Genomic DNA, 13580 nt, shown 5'->3' with positions numbered 1-13580 from the left:
GTCTAGGAGAACCAGAGCCGCTCTGCCGCCAGCATCCAGACACTCTCTAATAGCCTCCGACACTCCCACTAGGGCCGTCTCAGTGCTATGGGAGGCCCTAAAGCCCGACTGGGCAGGACGGAGAGCGCCAGAGCTCTCAACAAACTCCGAGAGCTGTTCATGCACAGCCTTTTCACACACCTTAGCTACCGCCGGAAGAAGTGAAATTGGGCGGTAACTAGCCGGGGTAACAGGGTTGAGTGAGGGCTTTTTCAACCAAGGGAGCAGTTTAGCCTGTTTCCACTCAGGAGGGACAGTGGCGTCCATGAGGGACAAATTGACAATTTGATTAACTTCGGGGTTGACTACCTCTGCCACCGCCGCCAATAATCTAGCTCGGCAAGGATCCAAGGGAGAGCCTGATTTAAGCGATTGCAGTATGGCCAAAGTATCTGACAGCGGAATGGGAGTAAATGCAGTCAGACAGGGGTCGGCTAAATCAAAGTCTACTGCCGTCTGAGGCAAGTAGGCCACCTGCCGATGGGTGGCAGTCCCGAAGCTATCCTGTATGGCTTGGATTTTATCGATGAAAAAATCTGAGAGTTGCTCGCACCAGTTGTTCGAGCTAGGTGAGGCCATCTGTTCTGCACATGGATTCAAAAAGCTTTGTACAATAGCACAGATTTCCTTTGAATTGTTTTTTGATTGAGCAATATGCACCGCAAAGAAGTGGCCTTTAGCCAACTTGACCATGGAATAGTAGTTGTGCTGGGCCTTCCTGTGCCAACTTTTTCACCTGTAACTTCTTCTAAGTATGACAGATTTTTTTAAAGCAACATACCGTTACATCTGCTGGACCCTTCTGGTTGTGGGGATATATAGGACTTGTAGGTTCACCAAGAACCAGAGGAACCCAGAGCCAATAACTGAGCTGCGTCTTGCAATAGTTTTTCATTGTGTATTGTTATATAGCAATTCATTTGGTAAAATATAAAGAGTGAAAAATAGATATCAAGGGCACCTATGTATTTCTGAAATGGGAACAAAACATAGTTTAGAGGCAGTAGCTATTTGCACATCTCTAAATTTGTGGGTACTCATACTAGCATGTGAATTAAAGTACATTTTTCAAAGTGACTTCTATTTTACACATTAACCTACTTTTTTAAGGCAGAAATGCATAGAAAATCAATAGGTAACAGTTGCTCTATAGTTCTGTGTTCCCCAAAGGGTGACTTGTGTAGCTCTCACTAGGTTCTGTTAACCAGAATCCCTTCCTAACCTCAAACATTGTCACAAAAAACACATTTTCCTCAAATTTCTGTCATAGAAATTTCTGGAATCTGTGTGGATCCACAAAATTCCACCCACCCTCCATCCCCCAAAGTCTCCCGATACAAATGGTACCAAGATTGTGTGGGTAGGCCTATTGCCCGTGACAGGAAAAGAGCCAAAATGCAACGTGAACACACCACATTTTAACAGTGAAAACTGACCCTTTTTGTTCAATGTGTTTAGCTGTGGATTTTGAACCCTAGCTCTGCTGGTACCTAGTGAAACCTAGCAACATACATTTTAAAAAACTAGACACCCAGGGGAATCCAGGAAGTAGGTGACTTCTGAGCCTCTCACCAGGTTCTGTTACCCAAAATCCCTTGCAAATCTCAAACTTTGTATAAAAAAAAAGAAAAAAATGTCCCCACATGTTTTTGCTGGAAAGTGCTTGAATCTGTGTGGGTCCACAAACTTCCACCCACCCCGCATTCTTTAAAGTCTCCCGATAAAAATGGTACCTCACTTCTGTGGGTGAGCGAAGCACCTGCGACAAGCAAGGGCCCAAACCTCAAATTTAGCGAAAAAATCAGATTTTTCTCAAATTTCCTACCACCCAGCATTCCCCTAGGTTTCTGGCTAAAAATGGTACCTCTCATTTCGGTTGGGTAGGCCAATTAGCCGCGACAGGCAAGGGCCCAAAACGTATTGTGGAGACATCACAGTTACCTATCACAAAGCGACCTGGTTTTGCAAGGGGTGGGGGGCACCTGGGTTTTTGGCCCCGGCGCACGGCGGCCTTCTAGGGAATCCTACCAAACCCAAACATTTTGGAAAACTAGACACCCTGCCGGAGAGTCCTGGGAGGTATGGCTTGTGTAAATCTCCCAATGTTTTCCTACCCAAGTATAAAAAAAATAGGATGAATCCCTGGTGCCTAGTGTGCTTTCTGCCTGCCTCGGAGGCAGATCAGGGGCTACTGCCCCCATCAGCCACGGGGGGGGGGTGTGGGGGGGTGCAGAAAGACAGCGGCATCTTTGGGGGAGTGGAGCATTGGCAGGCCCATTCTGGGCAGCCCCCACCCTAGCTATAAATATAAAATAAACTAATCCCTGTGCCTAGTGGGGTTTTAGCCCCCAGGGGGCAGATCAGGGGCTAATGTCCCCATCTGCCTCCGGGGGGGTGGGGGAGGGGGTTAGGCAGAGAGACTCTTGTCTATGGCGGGGGGGGGGGCATTCTGGGCAGCCCCCAACCCTGGCCTGAAAAAAAAATGAATCCCTGACGTCTAGGGTGCTTTCTGCCCCCTGGGGGGGCCAGAAAGACTGATCATGCAAGTTCTTATGGGAGGAGCAAAGGCCCTTGCCCAAGGGGCTGCTCCCCCCTCCCTGGTGCCTAGTGGGTGGATCCCTGCTTGGGGATCGCCCTCCTGGGACGATCCCCTAGCAGGGATCAACTTGGGAAGGGTATCATTGGAAAGGGGAGATTCTCCCCTTTCCAACGATACCTCTCATGTAATTTGATGCTCAGTGGCCTGAGAAAGCCCCACGAGCACCGAAACAATGAAACTGAAACTAAGTTTCATTTTCACTGTAATGACGTCAGCACGCCATGCGCGTGATCGTTATTACATTGAAACTAAAGAAAAAGCCTCGAGAGGTTGGGGAAGCTCTTTCCCCACCTGCCGGGGCAAAAATAAAAAAAATAACGGAAATCCCTCTGCTGTCTGCTGCAGAGGGATTTTGTGCACGTGTGCACATGACAAAATGGTTCCGTCATGAGCACAGGAGCACTGAAAAGGTTAATCACTATATGCCAAGTGTTTGCATTGTTGATTAAAAGGAGCACCCTCCACATTACATTTTTATTCCTTAATGAAACCTCAATTTCATGGTGGTACATTAGTTTGTATGTTGTTTAATTCTCTTGCAGCCGTCTTAAAAGTTTTGAGTCCCTTCTCTTTCTTTACTCAAACTGAGGCTGCAACTTGAAGCAACATACTTTGAGGAAACAAACTTTACTTTGGATATATATGAGACATAATATAAGACTATCCATTTCCCCATTTTGGCTGGAACCCTTAAGGAAGTGATGGCACCAATTCTAGTTCCTTGTCCTGGAGTTTAAGGGCCATAAGTACGAAATTTAGGATCTGTGATTTCCAAATTGCGAATCCATAGAAATCGCTATTTGGGAATCGCAAAACAGTTTGTTTGTAACCACCGATTCCACTAATAGAGATTCCTACGGATATGCATTCACAGTTAGGAAATATCAATGTTGGAATTTGCAAAATTTGCAATATCCTAATAGGAATTGCAAAAAAGGAAAAGTCGCATTCTGGATGCAGAATGATTGTGACAGACTAGGAAGTTTACAAATATAGGGTGTGGCCACGACCCAGAAGCCTAGGAAGGTGCTGGAAGTAAGGAGGGCTCTTGCATCACTGCTGCTAGTGTATTACACCATTCCTTTAGAACACCATGTCCAAAGAAGATAGGGACAAGGATTCAGGGAGCAGGAAGAGGAAGGTGACATTTTCAGAAAAAGAGCTTGAGCTCCTGATAGAAGAATGCATCTTCCATATGGAAAAACTGTTTGGGAAGCCCTCCTTCACAGTACCAGAGAGCCAAAAAAACAAATCTCTGGACCAGCATTTTGGAGGAGGAGAACTCCCTAGGTGCCATCCAGAGGACCATCCCAGAGACAAACGCTGGTGTGACCTGAGTTCTTGCACAAAGGAGATGGTGGCCGGCAGGATGGCTGAGGGTCGTGGAACAAGCGGTGGACCCTCAAAATACCCCCTCTCGCTCCCATGGAGACACCCATCGAGGGGGATTCTGGAACCAGAAAGTATGGTGGGAGAGTCTGACATTGACACCTCCAGTCCTGCAGGCTCCATCAAGGGCAAGTCATCTTCCCTTTACTTACTTAACATAACCTAATGTTAGCAAATCCATAAATCATATATCAGAGCATAAATAACTCTATTGAGATGCTTGCCCTACCCTGGCAGTGCATCATGGGAGTTGTAGTATACATAAGTTGCTCGCTGTACAGTGCCCTGATGACTACATCAAACATCTCTGTACATCATAAACATGTCACAAACGCATGAAGCACAGTTACAACAATTTTGAGAACAAACATTAATCATTTACTGACACTTAGTATTATATACATGCATTTCCACAGATCACACCGAGGACATGTCAGAAACAATTGATGTTGAAAATGCTGCTGACACACGTGGAAATGGAGGACACAACATCACCATCTACTGAGCTCATCACTTGAACTCCAACTGCTAGGAGAGCAACCATCTCTCCGCTACTAGACTGTGTGGACTGTGATGATGGACAGTAACAGGGCACCAAAACATCCTGGGGCAGGACACACAGACAGGGTAGAGGCCTTCTATCAACAATCCACAATGATAATGTGTCAGACGACTTGTCAGAGTTCTTCTGTGTTTAGTGGCTTGGAGAAGTCCTTCATCTCTGTACAGCACCTACAAACAAAACAAAGAAGGTCTGTCAATAGGCTACGAAAGTCTAGGTCAATGCAGCAGTTTAAGAAAGGGCTGGACCAGTGGATTGCTGCCATAGAGAAGGAGCCCTTTGTGCAGAGACAGAGGCACAGGCAGTACCTGCCATTCTTTGATTCCTACATCCATTCCATCAATCGATTGGCAGTAGCCACAAAAACACTAACAAGGCGAACTGTCAACTGACATGGGGCACTGCTGTCAGGATGTTGCACATGGCTAGTGCAAGTGACCACAGCCCTTAAGAATATTCAGACCTACAACCTCTGTATCCCCAACATCCTGCCCCTACTCAAGAGCGAAGAGGGCTCAGTGGCACATCTTTTCAGGAGGCATGCAGTTCCAGACGTTCAAGCCAAAACACTTCTGGGACTGACATGTCAACAGTTCCACAGCCCAGTGTTGCTGACAAGGCACCCAACCCTGAGGCCGGCAGAAGTGAACCAATGAACACTACAAGTAATGAGTCAACTTTGTTTTTACATACTTTGTTACTAAGATGAAACAATATTACATCCATGATGGATGCAGTTGATTCTTGAGAGAAACAATGTCACTACCTGAATAAAAGTTGGTGTCTCAGTTATGCACCCTGTATAACATTCATGTGTAATGTCTATTTTATTTTGTTTTAATTACTCTTATCTCAGAAATAGTTGTTGGTGATCCCTGTGCATCATGCTCATCCCTCTGCTGCACGTGTATCCTCTTGCTGCACCTGTAGTGGTGGAACTTCATTATCAGAGTCGGATTCAGTCTCTATGGGGATCTTGTGTACACCCTTCTTCATTGCAATGTTGTGCTATATGGAACATGTAGCTATGATCTTTCAGCATGTCTAAGGTCTGTTCAGTGGTGCTGTGCCGGACTTGTGTACCCCAAAAGGTCCTCTCTATGATTGAACACATTGTCCTGTGTGCCCTGTTGTACTGCCTTTCACTTCTTGTTCTTGGAGTCAGGTATGGTGTATCCAGGGCCGCAAAGCATATGCACTGTCGCCTTAAGAGCATGAGAAGGATACCATTAGGTCACATTACACAAAAAGTCCTGACCATTGTATTAATTGAGTCTGTGATTCTCTTACCTAGTAAAAAACCATTGACAAATTTATCCTGTGACAGTCTGTTTTATATACCACTGTGGAGGAACATGACACCCCCACCACTGCTATGACCCCCGGTAACTGCCAGAAGCTAAGCGGTGTAGGCAACACAATACCTGCACATGTGGTAGGATTGCATTGCTTTCGAGTGTTTGGGTGTGTGGCTGAGGTTGTAACTCAGCAATTAAATCAAGAATTACCCGACTACTGAGCCTGTACCTCTCATAAATGTCCTCCCCAGTCTGTTCAAAAAGGTGACCCTGACCCTAAATATACTCGCCTGTCTCCTCCTCCTTCTCTGCCTACCGGACAGACTCCTCGCCTTCTTCGTCAGAACATACAAAGCCACCATTGTAAAAGAGCCTGATGCATTTTGGGTCCCTTTTATAGTTTGCACCTGGTTACCACCTTATGGTAATGGTAATTGCATTTCCTAAATGGCCATTTTGTGAGTAGTCACAATTAGGAAATCCTTTGTACATGTGGTTAGAGATTTGCAATTGCCTCTTTGCGATTTCCTATTTTGCCATTTTCAAAATGCGATTTCTAGTGGGTAGAAATCGCGTTTTGCACCACCGCAAATGCCTTTTGTACATGCTAAAATGCATTTTCATTTCCTAATGACCAAAAATTGCGATTTGCAACGTTAGGAAATGCAAAATGCCTCCATACATAAGTGTGCTTGTAGAGGTGCAGCAGGCTGGAGTTTCAGTTCATTTCAATAAATGTGAAGAATCTAGACAGCCCTTATTCAGTACACTGTCCTACTCCTGCCTTGTCATTTCCTGCCTCCTTTTTAAATTGTAAACAGTTTGCATTTTTTCTGTTCTTTAATTACTTACTAGAAATCTATAGTGGTTTGTGAAGTTGTCAGCATCATAAATAGAAGACAAACAGAAGAGTTTAACTAAATGAATTAACGAGAAGAAATTGAATAAACTCATTGTTATGTATTAGTACTGTGAACCAAGACTGGCATTCAATAGAAATAATGGCTTCGCGTCTGTGTTTGTCCAGATTTGCACATGGTGAAGGATGTGGAAACGCTTATTCCTCCTGGAGGAGGCAGCATTCCTCAACACCCCGACAAGGATACAAAAAGGTAAAAATATGTCACTATTAGCACCAATTATACGTGTATATGATTGCAGTTGTATTGGAAGGCACTGTTGCAAAGGATTGCTTGTTGCAGGTGTTCATCAAAAATGATATATTGCTGGGAGAAAAGCACCATGCTTGGTGGTAGGCCATTCATCTACATGCAATTGCCAGGAGCTTGATTTCACTGCCAGTCGTAAAAATGTTGAATTGTGTGAAAATATGTTAATTGTCCATTAGACTCAGTATTCAGTATTGTGGGGTAGAGTATGGCAATAGGGCAAAGAGTTAGGAGTCCCAAAGGAACATTAAAATAGCAATGTACTATTAAACATAGATTTACAGGCTGTAAACATTGTCACTAAGTAGTTTACTCCACTTGTTTAAAAAAAATAAAAAAATAAACTACAACCTGTGAGGTAGGAGAATGCTGAACACCACTCTCCCTAGATACCACCATCCCTGTAGATTTCTACCGCACATTGTGTGTAGGAAGTCACTTTAATCTCTACTGAAGTCTCACTAGATAAATTCTTCATTGTTTACATATACTCTCACTTACTAATATAGTAGGAGGTTTCTGCCTTAGTGGATTGTTTCAAGAGGCTTCTAAGCCATGTCGGAGTCCTCTTAAATTAAAAAAAAAAAAAGCCTTTTCAGACCTTGTGGGTTCCTATGAAAGATGTACAAATACATCTATTTTCTATACCTGCTCACAAAACCATGATTTTAAGATTTACAAAACATTTCCAATTAAAACCTTGAGCGACATTGATGAGCATTTCATTCTGTGGCTCCACAAGTCCAAGTCACAAAACACTATCTCCCCAGGTAGAAATGTGATGCTTTTTTTAAAACTGCTTAAAACATCCTTGAAATCAATCAATTAAACACGACTTGAATAGCGCGGCTAATCATCAATGAGGGTATTCAGGTGCTGAGGATATTGCTGCGGAGGCTCAGTAGAACAGGCAGGTCTTGAGTCCTTTCCTGAAATCCAGCAGTGAGGGTGAAGTCTGGTGGTGAATAGGGAGGTTGTTTGAGGATTGGCTGCAAGGTAGGAAAAGGAAGGAGGGGTGTGAGTCTTGTGAAGGGAGGCGAAGCGCAGCTGTCTGAAGGGTCGTAGGAAATTTAGGCGGTGGTTGTATGCAGCTTCTTGGTTGTGCAGGGTTTTGTATGTGTGGATCAGTTTCTTGAAGTGACATTCTGGAGCACAAGTCCATCCCTAATGGTGTTCAAATGATGAGGAGTCTTCAACACCCAAAGACTCCACTCACAAACCTAAATGGAGAAGAAAACTGCACAAGACTCTGGTCCAGCTGTGAAAAAAGAAGGCATGCTAGCTCCTTCTACACCAAAGGTGTCCATTCCAGATCTTATGTTACACACTCTGCTGTCTGGGAAACATAATTTGGCATTCTTTCTGCATTTCTCTCACCATCAATGAGGCTCCATCGACTGCAACAATCCTGAAGAAGATACCGTTAAATCTACCAACGACAAGGCGGTGAGTGACACCACTGAAGAAGACATTATTAACAAAAACCAGCAAATTCACAGTCGGCAAGACCACTCAAATGGTTACCGTCATTGTTGCTGCCCGAGCATACATCACTAGCAAGGTGTCACCGCAACGCTGACCTCTATCCCTAGACACAGAAGGTGAAGCGACAGGACTTGGATAATGAAAAAGAGACCTTGCCTGCCTCAGCGAATATTGAACACCAGTATGACAAAGGAGAGGATTAGCCCACTTATCAACTGTATCATGATGATACTGAAGAAAAGCACTATGGTTCTCACTGAGGTAGCCATTATGTATGATATGCTGAGCAAGTTTAATGCCATGGACCACAATCTCTACGATCTCTAGATTCCCAGAATAACCTAGCAAGCCATCTATACTGCATCCACCTCTTTCTAACTTCCAATACTTCCCCCTTACCCGGCCTCACCATTGGAACCTCAGCTACCATTGCACACTTATGAACCGCCACAACCGCTTCCACCTCCTCCTATCGTTTCCAGGTTAGCTTTGCCTGGTAGTCAAGACATTTACAATATAGATGATGATCAAAGTGATGAAGATATTTAAGATGGTTCACAACAGCCAATGGGCAGTCACGGCTGGCATTAATCAAGGGTGGGGGAGGAGGGGGTTGAGGTGTGGGGATCGCGAGGGGGAGGTGGGTGTGGGTTAATTTCATAAGAAATAAAAAAACGTACCCGACCGCCGGCCGGGGCCCGTGTTTTCTCAGCTCCTGCTCCTGCTCTCCTGCCTCCGGCAGGAATAGGAAGCAGGCAGCCTCCCTCCCCTTCTAAGCCAATCACGACGCTGCAATGGCAGCGTTGTAATTGGTGGGGACGCCGTCCAGCCATGCGCTTACGAAGAGGCCATTTTCTCCATGTAGGCTCCATTGCAGCCTGCATGGAGAAAGGGCAGAGTGTGCATGACTATTTTGGGCCGCCCCAGAGGGCCAACCAAACGGTTATTGCGCCCTCAGGAGTGGGCACACCACTCTTCCCCTGCCCAGCCTGCTCAGAGAGCAGCCCTGCTCGCCTGCAACCAAGCCCTTCTGCTTTTTTCGCAGTGCAAGAAGCAGAAACATAAAATGGTAGTTATTACCATTTTATGTTTCGGCTTCTTGCACTGTGAGAATGCCGTGGGGCGACGCTCCTCCGCCCTAGTGGAGGAGCCGCCCCTGCCAGTGGGTGCATAATAGGATGATAATGTCTTACCAATTACTGACCCATCCATTCTTCCCTCTGCTTACTCACTTCTGGATGACCTAGAAGGCTTCCATTTATTGATTAAGAGGGTATCAAAAAGATGTGAACTTCCGACTTCCACTAAAGACACTTATTGGTTCCCATACTACTTTAAGGTTCCACCACTTAAATCGTTTAATGCCTATTTTAGATCAGGTTTGTAAGGAATGCTTGATATTGATGCAAACAGCTGTAGTATTGCATTTGTACCCAAAAAATATAAAGCCCCAAAAGATACCGGCCTGCGTTTTTGGTGAGCCATCTGTGGGCAGACTCCGTCATGATGCAGTTGCAACAGAGAAGGTCCCAAAGTTCATCCACACCTTGTTCTACTCCTTCAGATAGTGAAGAGATGCCTAGAAAAAATCAGTAGGAAGTAATGATTGCTACATCAATCAGGAAACTAAATCAAAGACGGTATGCAGTCTTTACCAATCTGGCCCCTTTTTGGTACTTTACTCCGTCATACTTTACCACGCATGTATTTTTTTTTATGTCATAATTATAATGTCATTAAAAAAATTAATTAAAGGGTTAAAAGGTGGTTAAGAATTTAGGATTGTAATGGAGATAGAGGTAAAGGGAGGCAAGTGGTTTTTAGGGTTCATGGGCGGCTAGTGGTAAAGGGATGTAAGGATTTTTTAGCTTTCGGGGGCAGGTAGAGGGAAAGTGAGGTAAGGGTTTTTTTGGGATTTAGGGGAGGGTTGGGGTAAAAGGAGGCAGATTTTTTTAGGTTTAGGGGCATGTAGAGGTAAAGGGAGGGTTAGGGCTGGGAAAAAATAAAGGGAAGTAAGGATTTTTTTAAAGGAGAGGTCTGAGATTATTTGCCACTGATCTCCTGGCGTCCTGTTGCCCTGCCAACTAGGCCTTGAACAATCACACACTTGACTCACAGAGTAGTGAAAGTGAATAGTCTAAGGGTTATCAGACTGATCGTGTGGGGAGCACACGCTCAACCGCCTCCTAACAGACACAATAGTGTGTTGTCCAGCCAGAGCTTATCTTTTCTTTAAAAGAAAGTACTTTAATCTGATGCTAAAACTAAACACTACTCAGTTTAATAGGAGTCGAAGTACACAGTTATTTTAGTTACAATCTTCTGTATTCTCTCTCCCCACTATAGGAAGTATCTTGTGATTACAGTCCCCAGTATATAGTTAGTATAGGCTTTGATTAGGCACAAGTGTAGATTACTTCAGAGTACCCCCAATGAATGTGTAACTCAGTTCATAATCTTTTTATCAGTAGCATTTAATTGCAAAATGTTTTAAGTACATGCAACAGACTAATCTGTACAGTCTAGTCTCTTGTTAGGGTTGCAGACTATGCCTCCCTTTAATCCACTAGTTGGCATTGCGGTTTTTTGGGTGTGGTGGGTACAGTTTTTGCAAACCCGCCCTGTTAGCAGTGGTTTAAATCCTGCTGGGGATGCAGCAACAATATCACATTGGAACATGGACCGCTGGCTGAAATCTGTGTGATCAGCGGCACTAGACTTTAGCAGGGGCCGTCTCCTCGCTCAGGTGCTTGGGTACCTCACTTACAGCCTCAGTCTGAGTCTTCTGTGATGGTGTGCATTCAGCAGTTGATCAGTGCTTTTCCATTTCAACAGTATCCTCTCCTCGGCAGTGAAAGCATCAGGCTCTCGGGCTCACTTTGAATTGCCGGTTGTCACAGTGATACTTGTTTTTACAAATGTCTTGGCACAGTTCACATGGGAATCGATCAGAGAGTTTGGGGAGCCTTCACCGCTCGGCTGCTCTTGGCTTTGCTCTCTTTGATAGTCTGCTTTCATTGGGTGCTGCACTTCACACACTGGGACATGTGGACTTATCCTCTTGGACACTCTCTTCTGCTGCATGGAAAGGGGCACTGCCTAAAGTAGGCAGGCACTTTAGTCAGATCCTAAACTCCTTGTAGGCTTCAGGTGATGTCCCCTCAACTCTGGGAGACTGGCTGTCAGGCAGACACCAGCACTGGTCACCAAGCCAATCTTCAACGAAGTGAGTGCTCCGCAGAGTACTTGGTCATGGAAAACATGGAATTGGAAGTAAGTGGTGGCTTTGGTTTCCTTTTATACATGGTTCCAGACTGTCTAAGGTTTCTGATGTATTATTCCGGGGTGTAGACTGGATCAGCAAACGTTTGCCACAGCTCTTTGGTATAGTCTGTGCCTGGGATATATTCAGAGGTGAAGAATCGGTAGATAGACTGAGTATCCACCTGAAAGAGTGTTACCACAGGCAAGGAACTTCACCCTGCATCAGAACCACTCTGGGATACTTGTCTTTCAAATGTCATTTTGTGCCTTGTCCTCGGGTACAGCCTTTGTGCGAGGTGTTGGCAACAACAGCAACTATCAATTGGGCTGGCTCCAAATAAGAGTATCCAAAACGTTTGTAATGAAGTGAAAGATCTCTGCACCTGACTAAAACAGTAATCCTAGACAGATAAAGGGGCATAGCCTGCATTGAAACTTTCTCATCAATGGAAACTGCATTCCAACCCCTCACTCCTGCATTTAGCCAAGTGGCCATGCGCAGTAAGAAAAAATCTGTAGCCCTTTCCTCACAATGTCCTCATGAAATTTCTTTAAACTTTTTAAATCCTCTCTGTCAGATCCCCACACCGCTTACCGTTTGTTGTGTGGAGTAATCCCGCAGAGGCGACGTGAACAACCCCCTCCCGTACCCTTCACCCCCCCAGACAGGGTGGATACTATCTAGGACAACAAAGGGGACCGGGGGAGGTAGCCAAAGGAGGATGGGAACTACTTGGGATGATGCCGGGAGAAGCTTGCCCTTGTATTCACTGGGTTCTGACGGAGGGTGCAACCTAAGGGAAAGAGCAAATGGGTAGAACACACGCCAAACATAAGCCACAAGGACAAGCATAAATGACAATAGACGGTATGATAGTCACTCCAAAGTAATGATACCTGGAAAGGAGATAAAGGACGCTCTAACGCTGCAACTGCAAGTACCAGGAGGCTCCGTGTCTCTGCACGAGCCGTGAAGAAAAGGGTAAATAAAGGCGCTCCTGCGCTGAATGAAAAAGGGTCTTATCAGCTCCGTGCTGAGTATGAGCTGCACCAGTACGTAAGGCAGTAAACAGATCCGTGCCACTGCACGAGCCGAAACTGCTACGGGAAAATAAATGCGCACCTGCACTTCAGCAAGAAGGGACTGAGGACTCTCAGTTTCATCCTCCTCACTTCAGTGTTTGGGTCTCCATCCTCTAGCAACAGGAATGCAAGAAGCACACTTCCTTTGTCTAGGGAAGCTGTCCTCATCCTCTGTCTTGGGTCATGCTAAACCAGAGGAATCCAGAATGAAGCACAGAGGCCCTGTACTCCTGCTCATTGCACGCGTTCTGTTGCCACATGTGACACACTCTCTCACACTTCTTTTTGTAAGTGCAAGGCTTTGGGGATTCCCATAACAGAGGAACTTTACATGAGAGGGGTCAGTTTACAGTACTCTAAGGTCTGACTACACTAAAGATTTTCTAAACTCTGTACCCTGCTGCTATCGCATTGTGTCTCACCTGGGACATGGATGGTAGCCCTATACCCACTTTGAGAGCATCCCAGGGCACCCTTCTATGTCACAGAACAGATTCTGGACCTCACATTACCAAGTCTCAGCCTCTGTATAGGCAAGATTAACATGACTGTAGGACCAAACAAAGTCAGGTTTCCAGTTTCACATGCAGTCGGGCAATCGGCAGAGCTACACATTGTTAACCATGCTGGGGAAATTAATTCCCCATCACTTTGCTTTTCCTCGTCCCAAGAGTCCTGATCAGGATGAGAAG

The 13580-nt window shown here is 45.2% G+C and overlaps 1 protein-coding gene across 10 annotated transcripts in view; it reads left to right on the top strand.

The window, feature by feature from the left end:
* TP53BP1 (tumor protein p53 binding protein 1) overlaps positions 1 to 13580 on the top strand; it is a 956094-nt gene that overhangs the window by 152301 nt on the left and 790213 nt on the right. For all 10 annotated transcript variants that reach the window (XM_085644315.1, XM_085644316.1, XM_085644314.1 and 7 more), the window contains one exon: positions 6915 to 6999. In XM_085644315.1, coding sequence (XP_085500441.1) covers positions 6915 to 6999 — 85 coding nt within the window. The remainder of the gene's footprint in view (positions 1 to 6914; positions 7000 to 13580) is intronic.

Source organism: Triturus cristatus, chromosome 3_1 (genome assembly GCF_964204655.1).
Source record: "Triturus cristatus chromosome 3_1, aTriCri1.1, whole genome shotgun sequence".
Taxonomy (NCBI): domain Eukaryota; kingdom Metazoa; phylum Chordata; class Amphibia; order Caudata; family Salamandridae; genus Triturus; species Triturus cristatus.
Note: the sequence above shows the minus strand (reverse complement) of the source record. Positions and strands in the feature narration are given on the sequence as shown.